Source organism: Tasmannia lanceolata, unplaced genomic scaffold (genome assembly GCF_043159265.1).
Source record: "Tasmannia lanceolata isolate RefF3 unplaced genomic scaffold, GAP_Taslan_0.1 ptg000004l, whole genome shotgun sequence".
NCBI lineage: Eukaryota > Viridiplantae > Streptophyta > Magnoliopsida > Canellales > Winteraceae > Tasmannia > Tasmannia lanceolata.
The window spans coordinates 10309924-10325698 of NW_027518681.1; the positions used below are offsets into that span (position 1 = coordinate 10309924).

Sequence of the window (15775 nt, forward strand, 5' to 3'; positions counted from 1 at the left end):
TATTCCCCATTCTAAACTTAAAAAGTTGAAAATGATTCAAACAATGGTAAATGTAACGAATGCTAGACCAAAAAAAACCGTGGAAAAATGATTCAATGAATGTTTGAAGCAACGCCTCGATTAGAATTGGGGTTCAATTTTCAATTCAATACCCATCCATTCTTTTAGGGGATGTTTGGCAACCATGAAAAATTATTCCATGGAATATACGTGGGCACAATGGTAAGAGAGGAGCTGAGAAGTGAAGGGATGAGAGTTGAGAGGGCAAAAGTGGAGAGGTCATGAAAGGATGAGAAACCCAAACAAAACAGTGAAAAATAATAGGCTTCATGAAATTGGAGTTTTATTTTTTTCTATTTTTTTTTTTCATGAGCTTTTCATGCTTCTTTTTGTCCCACCCCCTCAAGTCTCTTCCCCTCAGCCCATCTCTCACACAACTTGCCCCACTAATATTCTATGGAATATTTTTTCATAGTTATCAAACATGCCCTTAGCCACCCCCATGGGTTGCCACACACATTCCCAGTCTTCCCACAGCCTTAAGTTGGAAGATTGTGATGGAAAGAGGGTGCACCCTTTGTTCCGATGGTCGAACCATTCTCGACCACATAGCTCCAGTTTCACTAGTTAGTAGTCATTTGTACTTAGATTTCTGGTCTGCTTTTCCAATTGACAAAGCCCTAAATCCATCAAAAACATTTCTTTTTCATCTTTCAAAAGATCAAAATCAATAGCAAGATTTATTCTACTGAATTTGAGCTATGCTGATGCTAACTTCATAAAGGATTTCTATCCATTGACATTGATGGGAGAAAAAACTGATTTCTTTTTCACTTTTGCCCTTTTGTTGGACCTGTAAAAAACAGCATAGAAAATGGAGAAAAGTAGAGTGCTGACTGTAGGAATTTCAGATTACACTCTAAGCAAAATTGCCCACTGCCTTGGGTTTAAGAAGTAGCTGGGGGAGCAACTCACTGTTCTGGTTTAATGAAATGAGAGACCAGTAGCTTTAGAACTGTGAAGCCATTGAAGGTGTCGACCTCGAAGAGTTCTTTCAGCTTCTCATCACAGATAATTCTCCTCTTATCAGCAGGATCCTTTGATCACAAAAAGACAAAGTCTCTAAATTACATGCAGTTTAAATACTTTAAGTCAAAAGGCGAAAAAATAATAGATTAAGAAGTATATATGAAATGGGTATCAATAAAAACAATCGAAACCTTGTATCTGTATCAAAACCAGGGTTCCAGAAACATGTAACCCCCTAAAAGATATGCAGTTCAATCCTTCAAAGGCACTAGATAAGGACTCCGATTGGGCTAGAAGCTTAGATTTTAACAGGCCAAAATTAAACATGGCAGCACAGGCTACCCTACATCTGCGACTGCCGCCAGATTCTTTATTCAGATTAAGTCTAAATGACAATTCTGTAAGATCTTATCAATACACCCCAATACTTAAAAATTGTGCTTATGAAATGATTGATGGTGGGAAATGCATGATGTTTCTAAAATGGAAAGCCGCAAAACATTCAATAATCATAACAAAAACTTTCTGCTTATAGATATAGTGATAATCCCGTTCAAGTGTTCTCAGAGTCTACAATTGCATCAATTGAGGGTTCACCAAAGGGATACAAGGGGCACTGTGAGAACCCTCATGTTAGAGAAAAAAAAGCAATTTGACTCTCCCAACAACCCACACTATGCTACGTGCAATAGTTCTTGCACAGGCTACGACAAATGTAGTACTTTTTAACCCATACACAGGTAGTATGTTTTTATATTTTATATTTTATTTTTTTATTATTATTTTTGAATAGTTACACAAGCAGTACGTATGAACATACAATGTGCAATTTAGGATGTTGTCCATTCCACAACCAGTTATGAGTTATTCATGCAGATATGATGTCCTCAGGGGCAGTTAAGTCTGGTTGTTTTTTTTTTTTTTGATGACGTAGGGTGTCCCCACCCCACTTTGTAGAGTGGGACTAATTCCCTCCGGATGCGCGCAATCACCCGTAAACCACGCCCACACATGCATCGAAAAGTCCATTCCACAACCAGTTATGAGTTATTCATGCAGATATGATGTCCTCAGGGGCAGTTAAGTCTGGTTTTGTTATGTTTAGTTTTGGTAATATAAACATATACTATTCCATTTAGTCCTTTGCATTAGATACGAATGCAAGGTAATATGAAATGACTTACCTACTCTTAACAACAGTATCAAAATCTTACTACTTCCCTCTAACCAATTAGGATTTATCAATGTGTCACTCAGCCCAAAAGAAACAAATGACTATCACTTGTCAATACCTTAGTGCACACAGGTAACCAGCATAGTGGTAGATGAGGAAAAGAGATGATGACAGCTCAATACCCCTCACTAATGAAATGAAAATCGACCTCTACATACTTTAGGTCATTTGTGGAATATGCCTATGTGTTATGAATTGGCTTATTTGAGAGTAACAAGACACCCTGAACAAGACACCCTAGTAGTAAGACACCTGGACATGTCCTCATAGCACTAGTTGTCGATATTGGCGATCCACTGGAACATATGGGCATGAAAACATTGTACACAAAATCTGATCCTCTGTTGGTAGGAGAGCCAACTATGACATGCACCCTTACTAATGGGGGCACTTTCAGTCCTAGCCATAACTCCTAGATGGGATGACAAGGGTTTCATTTCTAGCATACTCTGCACATCAAGGACGCTGTTTTCTATGCATCACTTTTGAACAAGAGGGGGATAACCAAAACTACCTGTAGATTGTTTTGTTTAATGTAGTCCCACATTCTCTTTACAACGTCAGACCGTGGTAATGCACTTTCACCGGTACCAATGAACTTCACAAGAGCATCTGAAAGTGGAATGGGGGCAAGAAAACCTGAACTCCCTCCTTTTCGCTGTTTTTCTTTGGGCATTGACCTATCCGCACCTGAAAAGCAGAGGAAGTATGTTGTTAATATATGACGATCACTTAAAAAACCCTTAAGTCCCTTTCTCACCTCTCTCTGGTTTGCGTTTCTTCTCCTTTTGTACCTCCTTTTGTCTTGGCTTGACTGGAGCTGCTATAACATAGAGAACTGCAAATTAGTAATCTGTCAAGGAATTACACGAAAAAGGTAAGGGTCAATTGGAAAATGGGAACAGAAATACAAAAAAAAAAAAACAAGAGCATATGTGCTACAACTATATGACATTAATAAACAATAATATAAGTCAAACAGCAAAAAGATAGGCTCAAAGCTTGACACTTCCGCTTGACAAATAGATGCTACCTATGCTCATTGAAGGAGTAATCCATATCACATCTATTCATTCAGTGCAGAGCGGCTTCTTTCATCAGAGATCAGATTATTAACTGGTATGGGATGAATAGGGCTTTTCCAAATTCGATACAAGATTTGCTTTGGAGTTGGGGGGTAACAGGTATTGGTTCTCTTTGTCTAACTTTATGGCATCTTACTGGTTTTTCTGTCATATGGATTATTTGGATGGAGCGGAATTCTTGTATCTTTGAAGGCAAGTGCACCACTTTAACTTGCCTGGAGAGGAGAATCAGATTCACAGTGGCTTCTTGGGCTCCTCAATATCAATCTTTTTCATGTTACACGGCAGACACCATCATAAGGAATTGGAACACAATTTTGAGGGCAGCACTTAAAAAGCAAAGGTAGTAGTTAGATGGAAACTCCATCCTGGGAACGTCATCAAACTCAATGTTGACATTTGCTCCCTTGGCAACCCAGGCTTGGCAAGTATTGGAGACGTTTTTAGAAACAATTCGGGCGACATCATCTTCTCCTTATTGGCTTCATTCCTTAAGGTTTGCACACTCCATCTGGGTATGACCATCTTCATGAAGGCAATTTTGGAAGTGGAAAGCGACTCTTTTAACATTGTGAACTGGGCCAAGAATCAATGATGGACCATGGAGAATTGGCAATATCATTGGTGAGATTAAAGATATGCAGTTGCATGCAAGGTTTTAAATTTTGGCTTCGGCTTCGGTCAACACGGAAACGGAAACATTTCGGTTTCGGTGGAAATTCCGGTGAAAATCTTGTAAAGTCACATAATAGTTCGAAACATTTACAAATGATGAAATTTTCAGATGACACTTTGGGAGATTATGCTAGAGTAAGCACAAATACATACTTAGAAACCATCACATAAGCATGAAAGTCATCCACAATGACTTAATCACATCAAACACCTAGTGACATGCGTTAGTCCCATGCCGATCTGACATCCCATGCATAAGATACAGTTACTTTGTTGTGCAGTTCAATGATGTTGCCTACCATTAAAAAAATGATGTTGCCTCACAAATATCATTCCATGAAATGAAATAAAAAGCAAATCACAACATCTTTCCATTTTTTTTATTCCTACCATTGCAGTAGAATTTCGAGAATTTCAATCGAATTTTGGAAATTTCGATGGAAATAATTACGTGGAAGGAATTCATTGAGATTTTGTTTCGGTAGGGATAGAAACGGAAACATTTTGGTTGTTTTGAAGAAATTTAAAACCATGGTTGTATGGAGGTTTCTCTTTTTTACTTATTCCTAGCAGTGCCAATGATTTGGCGGACCGCGTAGCCAAATTGGGTGCTTCTGGTAACTCTTTGAAGGCTCTCAACCACCTGTTGAAGCACACTTGCAATTCTCATTTTTACTAAATGAATTTAATAACGGTATCTATTTAAAAAAAAAGTCTGTAAAGATAAGAAAAGAAGGAACCCAATCACAAGAAATCCCATATCTTCAAACTATATATGTTTAAATCAACAGGCTATGGCATCTGGCGAGATTCATCTTGAAGATACTTCATGGGTTCTGGACTGTTTCCTCATCTTATGTTCATGTTCGTAGCGCAGCAAATGCATTGGCAGGATGGCTTACCTAGAGATGGACTTGATAAAGAAGTGCAGGACATTGGAGATTACCTTCCTTCGCAGAAGTTTTCTGGCTGTTTTTTCGGTTCAGTCTACTGTTTTTGTGATGTAATTTATAGTTCTTAGGGACTTCTAGTCCCATTATATGCTGTACTTTTTTTCCACCGTAACAAATGGTTTTCTATTATCTTAAAAAAACAAGATATGAGGATAAATCAGAACTTAAAAACTACAAACAACTTGACATATATATTTTTACTTGTTTAGGCTATGCTACTGCCTACTTGTAAATAGTCAGAATGTAAGGTGGAAATAGCATGCTATTTCCTGCTGTCTATATATCTGAACCCAACCTTTTTAAATATTGAATGGTACTAATGGAAATGTTAACAGTCTGATCCCTCAGAATAATAGTTCAAAAAATGTAGAAAAGAAACAGAGGCTGTTAATAATGAAGAGATTTGAAGTAAAAATGAGGACATGCAGTACTGGGAAAGGCAAAATGAACAAACAAGGCAGAAAACTACATTGGATTGTAAAAAAAGAAATCTAAATTCAAACTGTGAAAAACAAATTATATATGTAAATAGCGAGGGTACAGTAGACACATAGAAGGAGGTGAATGAATAGATATGGTGGAGCTACATCTTGAATGGGTGCCATATTCAATACAAAAGTTAAGTTCACTATGCTTTCCATGAATGTGCCATGTTTTTAAGAGAAAAGGAAATAAGACACATTACAAAAACAAAAGTACTGTGACAATGAAAACTAGATAACAAAACTCACCTAACTGGGATCACAATCACTACAACAAGAGCGATGAGCAAAGGGATAAAAAATCCTCAAATGTTGAAAGGGACAAAAAGGGTGTGAAATGGCGATGGTGTTTAGAAAAATACCAGGTAGCAGCAGAAATAGACTTCAGTTCAATAGATGGTTCCCAGGGTCACCTTCTGGCTTGATAAAGAACCACAAGTTAACTGTGGAAAGAGATGAACTTCCTGAACCCGCTATGATTAAAGATGTTAAAGTATAAAAGATGAATAACGCCTTTCTCCAACAACTTAAGCTTTTGGAGAAGTTGGTTAGTTAACATGGTATCAAAGCCAAAGGTCTCGAGTTCAAACCTCCCAGATAGCAAAAATCCACATGCGATGGTCGGCCCAAAGTTTGTTAAGGGTCGTAGGATGGAGAGGGAGACGTCCAGATGGGGCGGAGGGGGTTGTGTGGTCGTATGTGTGTGTGTGGGTGGGGGGGGGGGGGGGGGGGAGGACTGGTGGGTTAGGTTTTCAGGGGCGTGGGGATGAGAGAGGCGTGGGCGTAGGGGGATGTTAGGATGAGGGTTAGGATTAGGGAGGAAGATGATGGAGGATTAGGGTTAGGGTTTTCGGGGAGGCGAAGAAGATGGAGGCTGCGGAGTTTCCCTAAGGATCAGAAACCCTAGGGCTCTAATACCATGTTGCAAGAGAGATTAGAGAGAAGAGAAAAGTGAGTTGGGCATCTCCCCCTCACTCATTTATTAATAATAATGAAAAGAGAAGTACAATGACCAAATTGCCCATAGACTTATAGGCTCATTTTAACAAAAGAGGCTAACTTCATAAATAGATGAACTTCTTCCTGAACCCACTATGCTTGAAAGATAGGTACGAGGATTTAATTATATCATCAGGCCATATACTGCATAAAAAGCGCATATCAATCCCGTTCATCGGACTCGGCAATCTATTACAGCTGTTTATCTTCTTTTCTTTTCTTTTTATTATTTCTACACAAAAATACTGCGGAGTGAAAATGCACCTATGACCAAATATTTCAAGCCGACTATCGCGGAGAATTCAGACATTCAGTAGTACCTTACACTCCACATCACTTTGCAGTTACCAGCAATCAAATATAGTCCACTCCCTTAGAAATGATTTAGATGTCTTTGTAGTGTGAGCCCTAAAGCATCTATAATTTGCAAATGATCCCTAGGCTACAGTGACAATCACTTTACCCTTCAAATTGGTTTCTAGACTTCTAGGTTTGTTGAAGTTTCCGGTGCAACTAAATGAGGCAATGTTTTAAAGTCCAAGAGGATCCGCACATTGACTGACGACGTAGTCCATGGACTTCTAGGCGCAGAGGTATCTGGAACTTTCTCTATAAGAGCACTCTAATTGCAGTATAAACAAAAGAGGGGCCTGTCGTTGAATTATTTGGGGCCCAGAGGAAGAATGAAGAGCAAGCCTTTCGGATTATTAGAAAAGGGGGCCAGCAGACAGAATCAAGAGCAAGATCCTCTTTTGGATAATTATATAAGAGAGGGGGGGGGGGGGATTTGTTTTTTTGAATGGTAAAAGGCAAATTTTCCGTTGCCGGGAGAGGGAGAGAGGGGGAGGGGGGTTTGCTAGAGGCAAAATCAAGAACGAGATCCTCTTTTGGATGATTGATTAGTGGGGTATCTGTGACATCAGTCCACACTCTACGAAACGGAATGCAGTACATTTTTAGAGAAAATCACTATCACCATATTGGTTTTTTGCACCGACTCCAGAGAATATTCAGAATGTTTAACACTGAACATTGGGTTTACATCGAACATTAACAGAGTAGCAAAATTTACTATAGGAGAGAACACATCCCCTCTGAGAATTGAGCGACTAAACCCACCAAAAACTCATAGAGCCTAAACTCTGAGAATAGAGATCAATCCCCCGATCACGAGTTCGCAATTCACACCCATCAGCAGAGTAACAGCTTATACTCTCTAAATATGGACTTCAGTCCATCAATACCAGATCTGAGACTCCTCCCAAGTCCCAACCGACCAACCCACTGGGCTATTGCAGAGAAGTAAAACTTTACATGCGATCAAGTATCATATTGTTATAGGAGAGAGAAAATCAGAACTCTCCAAGTATTAATCTTCTGTAACTTCCCATAGTGGTGTCCAAACCATTGTCATAGGCATAGCTGTTTGTCTAGAACTATGTTACATGGTTCTTCGGTTTGCTTGGCTCGGGTTCGGATTTGGGATCGTGATTTGCAGTTCACAACTTTCACATAAATTCGGTTTGTTAGGGGTACGTTTCTTTGGTTTCCTCAATTTGCCAGTTTGTTTCTTTAAGCTCTTTCTTTGGTTGAACTTAGGAAAATATTCAGATCCTCCTAAAAAGCACTAAATATATGGGAATAGGAAAGTAGAAATTCAAAAGTGAAAAGTGTGAAGTATAAATGTGAATTGGAAATAAATAACTTGAAAATCGAAACCCGACATTGAACCACTTGGCTTTCATGCTGGTTCGTAATTTGCTAGGTTTGACAATCATTGTGATTTCAATATGGAACCATTTTGAGCAAATCACAATATGGTACTTCTTTGAGCAAAATGAGTAACCTCGGCCTAGAGTGGCCTCCAAACCATTGGGAAATTTACACTCTCGGGAGGTGGGCAAAAATATAGGAACTAGGAAGTCAACTCTCTGTAATTGTTAGTCCACAACCATTATCCTACTCGAAATTGATAGGGAAGTCAACTATCTGTACTTGTTAGTCAAGAACCATTGACCTACTCGAAATTGAAATCGATAGGCCAATCTATTTAAAATACAGAGAAATCAATCTCTGTTAACCTGTGCACAAAAACCCCTCAAAATGACTGTATGGGTTCCATTCTCTAGTTGGTCTAGCCTACTCCCAGAGAGAGCATGCACTCTCTAGATTATAGATCTACAGGAACCATTCTCAATGATAAATGAGTCATATACTTATTGAGAGAATCAATTATTTATCAATAGTGGAAACCACCCACTATGGATGTAAACCCATTAGTAGTCCACTATAAATGGGACTCAGCCGTAGGATTCTCCACACTACCAAAGGTGATACATAAATCACTATGATAGTGGATATTAGTCCACTAGATAACTGATTCTTTGTGTTTGATGAATCCACCACTAAACCAAATTGTAGGTCCAATTCCAAAGCCATTAATGATCCCTTCCAATAGGGAGTTCATCTTACCTCTGACAAAGGGTCTTCACCCTCATCGAGTAGATATATCCACCTTTAAATTAAAAGGCAAACCTCCTCTCATCTAACCCAAGAAACTAACCTGTCATCAGGGATGATTCCATTTATATTAGTTGATGGGGTCAACCCACTCATATTTCAATTTGAGAGACCTGGCCGATCTCTCTAAAGAGAAGCAGTCCAAAGGTACCATGACAATCAACATGGAGAAAAGGGTTACAAACACCCTTAATGCGTTTGTAACTTGGTACCCACCTCATGGTAGTATTGCCATCAACCAGAAGTGAGTACCAACCTCACCAGCTACAACTGGAATTTGTTGGGCATAAAAATCATTAGGGGCCTCAATAAATCAGTTACACAAGTTATTGTGGAATATGATAAAGCACTATGAAGTTCTTTTCGAAATCAGTCTTCTATGCTTGTATGAAACACATTGTCCAATTGAGGCCAACTACCACCTTACGAGAGAGAATGTTGTGAATGAAACTTCAAGCCTGTATTTATTCCTCCAGAACAATTAACAGACTTTCATTGTAGCACTTTTGGAGGACAGTTACGCATATCTCCATAAATGTTTGCTGTTCCATTCTCAACTTGAGGGAAAGCATTGAAGATACCAATTTAATAATTTTGTAACAAAAGGGTATTTTAGTCGTTGCATTAAATTATGGAAAAACAAAGAAAATAGTGAAATTCTACCTAACTTTTGTAATATGCTAATATGTATATTCTCAAGTCATGAGTAATAGAGTGGCCAAACATCACTTCTCAAAGTTCTTTAATGACAATAAAGGGAACAATTTAAACAGTGTTTGAAATCTTTAGGGCATGCACAGAATCACTCTTTCTCAATATTGGTTCATATCCCTTCGATGTCTATTTTTCAATTAATAGGTGGCAAAACACTCTTGAAGGCATCACGGCTTGGAAAATAAATTTCGATCATCCAATTTCAGCATAAAATCACTAGCCTGAGCCTTTAATATTCATAGAATCCAAATACCCTGCACCATGCCAGGTGTACTTTCCAACAGAAATATTGACATGACCTTCTAAATGAAGTGGTCCTAGTTCCCATAGATCAGGGCTTTTGGTTGTTCTTAGGCCTCTAGCTACCTGTGTTACCTAAACACTCCAATTTTTTAGTTAGCTGAAGTGTCGACACCTGGACACTTCTAGGCACAACACAATACTCCTGGGCATTTACAGATGGAGTGCTGAGACGACATCATCAAAGTGTTGGACACTTCAAGTCCATTTAAAGGTGTCACAATCTAGGCATTTAAAAATTTTAAAAGTCAGAGTCCAACACCTTTACTGAGGTATCAACATGAATTACAAAGTTATATAGTTTCCTATTATAGAAAAGGGTTTCTTTTAATATACTTGTCATATAGTTTCCCAATATCACTAGCAATTAGGGGTGCAAGTTTGGTCCTGTCAGCCCTGACCTGCCCTAAGCCCGAACAAGGTCAGGGCTGGATTTTCCAACCCTGAGGGCGGGTCAGGGTTCATTTTTTTAGACCCTGACTCAGGTCGGGTCGGGTTCTGGTTTAATGCCTCAGGTACCCTGACCCGGCCCGACCCTAAGTTTTCTATTATAGAATTGAACCATATGTGCATGTTTCTTTTGCTAATGTTTTCTATTTTCTTGGATTGATGTTTCTTTAGATTATTATTATTATTAACTGTCTCTGTTGCCCGTCATGTTGTTGAATTCATATTGTCTTATTTTGTTCCCTTTCTCTGTTTATTGATCATTTTGTTCTCTATGATAAGTGGCTGCTTTATTTTTGGCACTCTTAACAGGTATTTGCATTAGGGGCAATTAGGGCCGGCCCGACCCAGCCCTGCCCAATTAGGGCCAATCAGGGCGGGCCAGGGCCAGCACTGAGCCCCCTAGGGCGGGCAATGGGTTGAGGTTTTTCGGCCCTGACTCAGGGCCGAGATAATGGGATCCAGGGTTGGGCTAGCATTTTGAAAAACCCGACCCAACCCGACCCTGTTGCAGCCCCACTAGCAATTATTGAATGTATGAACTGTTTTTCTATAGCCGTTATTATGTGATTTGCATTTAAGGTATGAATTGTCTTTGTCAAAAAATTAAGGTATGGCTTGTACAATTCCTTTCATGTGGGTTTTTGAACTTTAGATTTGAAGCAATTGGTATTGTAGATATTAATCAAAATTCGAATGTTCATGGTAGAAATGATTCAATGAATGCCCATGCACCATGTAAGCTGCAATAGTGCAATCTCGTTTCTTGATGGTTATTATATGCTATGAATTATGATGTTATCTACCATGAAACGTAGATATAAATATGAATTGGAACACGGGAAATAGATACAAATTGGCATTTTCAAATTCTAAGACAAAGATGTGGATATGAGTGTCCGTACCAATAGTAAATGAACTAGATTTAAACTAGATTCAAAATTATAATTGCAAAAATGCAATACCTACAAGAAAAGAGCATTATAGTTAATTAGAAGAGAGTGGCATATGTTTCAGACATTATAGTTATTTTGACCAATAGAAATATCCATGAAGTTATCTGAGTATGAGCATCTATATCGTAGAGTGTCGGATACTATACATTGGCCTACACAAGTATCCTTGGTATCATAGGTTACCTAATATATTGAAGCATGAATATTCATTGATTAATACTGTTGGGAATGACTAGTTTAGTAATTTAATTGCTTAAGAATATTTGTTAATAGTTACTCATTACTAACTAATTAGTGAAATTAGTAGTCAATTTTTTTTGGAATGGTACTCACATAGTCACAGTACTGAATTACATGCTTACATTGTATTTATTATAAAAATTGTAACCAAAGGGAATAGGTTGCATAGGACAAGAAGATTCAGTATCTGATTTTGAAAGGTAATTGCATGCCCCAATATTAAACCAACTAATAGGTGGGCATAAGTAATTAGTGCATATGTTAAAAATGAATTGCAAATCCAAACTTTTGAAACAGCACAAAATAATTCAATGTACACGCTTAAGAAATAAAAGTTCAGAATCATTATCTAGCTTTACAAATAGAAAATGGAATTTCGGAGGGAATACCTTCTTCCGAACCCAAAGGCCAGATATGCTTTGACAAAACCTTATTCATTTGAAACATGTTAATAGAATCAACACCAAAAAGGCCACGCAAAGTTTCATCACATATTATATTCCGTTTATTGTCTGGGTCTTGCAAATTGTTCTCACGAATATATGCCCACAGTTGCTTGACAACCTAAAACCACATAAAAGAAAGCAAATTATGGTCCAGAAAGATCATCTGTTTTTCCCAATTGAAAACAACAACTCTGTACCTCAGTTCTGGCTAACTCGGATACGCCAACAAAACTTTGAAGTGTTGGAGAAAGACTACATAATTTGGTAAACCCGCCCCCCTTTCTCTTCTTATCTTTGTTGAGTGTGTTCGATCTGCAGAATAAAATAGTAGTAGTGCCCATTAGAAAAACCACATTAGTAGTCTATGGTAAAACACACAACTAGATAGATTATCCAAAAAAATAGAGTTAACCAACAAATAAAAATGACCATTATCACATATGCTTCATAACTTGTGTCATAATAGGTTCTTGGTCCGCTATTCTGCAGTTATGTATTCAACTCTGGTCACAACACTAGCCCCACTACTGACCACCTTTTGCTACCACAAGAAATCACCTTGAACCAGAGATAATAATATACACCATGGAGCATTTCAGAGTAGAAGAATCCCATAATCTCATTGAATTGCATTTTTCCTTTTTGGATGTTAAGAAAACTCATTAAAAGAGAGCAAAGAAAATACAAAGAGCAGCTATAACAAAGATGCTAGGCAAAAATAAGAGGAAAAACAATATAAATAAAAAAAACAATCATATATAATCCTCAAATGGTAAGCTATCCCGTACAACCAATGAGGATCTAGTCACCCCATTGTGGACCTACTCATCGACTTCACTATTCGCCGAATGAAAGACATGTTAGAAAGAAATCTCATGCAGTCGTGAGGATGTAATCACCCCATTGTAGACCTACTCATCGACTTCACTATTCGCCCAATGAAAGACATGCTAGAAAGAAATCTCATGCCCATCAATATGGTCAAAAATATCCTCCATGGTATTTACAAATCTCTAAGGCAAGCCCATACATCCACTAGCCCAACAGATAACATTCCCCACGCCCCACCCCCCCCCCCCCCCGCCCCCCCCCCCCCCCCCCCCCCCGCAAGAAAGGAAAAAAAACACCACCAAGAAGTCCAAATATCTTTTCCCACACAACGAATGCCAGTCTTGAGGGCAAGGGCTTACACCTCATCACAGTCCTTCAAACTAGCCAGCCTCGAAAATACCCAGTTAACTCTTCTATCAAGCCCATAAAGGATTCCTTCAACGCCCCCATGACCCAAATTCCCAAGCCTAGAACCATCAGGGTTAAGCTTAAGGAAATCGGGCAGAGGACGTGATCATCTAAGGGAAAGAGTATCCCTCCTCCAAGAAGAGTTCCAAAAACTGTCCCAATATCATCTCAATAAAGACTCTGAGACCCCTTGAAACTCCTTTGCTCCAAGTTCCAACCACCAACTTAACAATGGTGGAGAAAATGGATTGGCAAAGATTACTTGTCGTCTTAAAAGTGCCTTTGTCAATTGATGTAGGACCGGGAGAGAGAAATAGAAGAAAGAGGAGAAAAGAGAAGAAAAGGAGAAGAATAGAACAAGAATACGGGAAGAAGAGAAGGAGACGAGAACAAGAAGTAGTAGAAGAGGAGAATTTAGGGAGAAGAACTCAGGGAAAGAAATCTCACTCAATTGCTATCAATAATCATCAAAGTTAACAAAAGAGCTGTAAATTGGCCTGTAAATAGGCCTATAAATAGGCTTTTAACAATCCCTAAAAGACTAAAACTCCCTAAAAAGTAATAAAGACTAAAATAACCCTAATAATACCAACTAATCCGAAAAATATCCCTACGAACAATAAAATAACCCTAAAGTTAATAAAAAGACCCCTATGTGGGCCCATGAGTGCGGCCCCTCCTAGAATAAACCCTTAAGGGATGTCTACGATCCACATCGTCAATCATTCTATTTCTCTTTCCCAGCCAACCATAGAACAACTGCCAAAGCAGGAGATCATAGAACAAATGCCAAAGCGAGAGAGACCATAGAAATTTTACCACATGAAGGCAGAGGAGGAAAAGCCCAAGTCTCGGATTGATTCCAATTCATTTTTCAGCAAAAGCTCAACCGACCTGACCCAAGTTGAACCCCTAAGAATAATGCTTCAAAGTTCCCACACAAAACTACAACGAAGCAAAAGATGATGAACCACATTTATTACCTAGCCAACAAAAAATTTCATTCACCTGAGGGGATGCCGAAACCATCCACACCCATCTAAAGGAAGCCACCCCACCATAATCACCATCCACAAAGCTATGATTTGTGGCCACGGACACGGAGTGTCGGACACGGCAAACCTCCAAACTTTAGAAACGAGGACACGGCTAAAATAGAAAGTATATGTAATCATGATTTGTGGATATGGATTTGTGTGTCCAGTTTCGACATGGATACGAGTTGTCTAAATGAGGTAAACACAATATTTAATAAAAAAACAGAATGTCACACTTGATACGGTACAAAAACATGTCCACACACCCACATTAAGTCTAACACTTCCAGCAATACAAGTAAAAGTGTCCAAAGGAGTGTCGACACGTGTGGACATGCGTGTCGTGTCAGACACGGCAAGCCACGTGAGTCGGCAATAAATTCGAAGTGTCGGCCAAATCATAGCCATAAAGTGAAAAAATTTAACAGAGAGATCACCACCAGAACACCCTTCCACATCCTTCGATCTCGTCCCTTACACTAAATTTACACAGGTTGGTATGATGGTTCAAGGTTTTTGCAGTTTTTTGAGCTGGGTTTTTCTAGGCTCTGGAATTTGTATGTGTTTGAGTTGGTCTGGGTGGGTTGTGGGGCTCAAGAAACATAGAATTTCACCAATTTTCCTTTCGGAAAGACTCCTCCACACTAGCCTCATGAGCCAAGGGTACTCTAAAAATACCAGGGAACTCATACTTAAGAGGACAAAGACTACATCACGAATTATGGCAAAAACAAACACGGTCTCCACACCAATACGAAACGTACAACCCATCTGAATATCCTCCACATGATGCATTATATCCCTTCAAACCATAACCCCATGCAGACTAAAGGAGTCCCCTGAGCTTTGATGACCATCCTCCTCACTCCACCCCATATTTCTCCACAATCATCGAACACCACAAATGATCCTCCTCTCCAAACCGCCAAATCCACTTACCCAAAAAAGTATTACTCATCAACCTCAAGCTCCAAATCCCAAGACCATTCTCCACTTCAGTCCTGCACAGGCCCTCCCAACTCACTAAATGATATTTTCTACACTTCCAGTGCAAAAAAAAAAAAAAAAAAAACAACTTTCTGTAAATGGTCCAACTTATCAAATAATGCCAACCGACATCATTAAAAAAAAAAAAAAGAATAATGCTAACTGAAAATCTAAACAATGACGTAAAAGAAAGGAAGAGATTGATCAAAACCGACTTAATGAGAGTAATCATACATAAAGTGATAACAAACTCTTCTTCCAAGTTGCAAGTCTCCTTTCCAGCTCAATGATAGGGACCCACAAACTCTTATTCAGCCTCCTCACACACAACGGATGCCCCAAATAAGTATTAGAAATCCCAACAACTCTACACCCCCAACATACGGTCATAGCAGTCTACCTACTCACACTCTATCTTAACACCAATAGCCA

General features: G+C 38.9%; 1 protein-coding gene across 3 annotated transcripts in view; it reads right to left on the reverse strand.

Annotated features, from left to right (window-relative positions):
- Positions 1–723: 723 nt before the first annotated feature.
- LOC143876294 (uncharacterized) overlaps positions 724–15775 on the reverse strand; it is a 31787-nt gene continuing 16735 nt past the window's right edge. For 2 of the 3 annotated variants that reach the window (XM_077378032.1, XM_077378030.1), the window contains exons 2-6: positions 12278–12392; positions 12024–12198; positions 3024–3086; positions 2778–2953; positions 724–1097 (exon numbers count right to left, since the gene is read on the reverse strand). In XM_077378032.1, the coding sequence (XP_077234147.1) occupies positions 972–1097; positions 2778–2953; positions 3024–3086; positions 12024–12198; positions 12278–12392 (655 nt within the window). In that variant the 3' untranslated portion in view covers positions 724–971. The remainder of the gene's footprint in view (positions 1098–2777; positions 2954–3023; positions 3087–12023; positions 12199–12277; positions 12393–15775) is intronic. The other variant, XM_077378031.1, reaches the window with a different exon arrangement.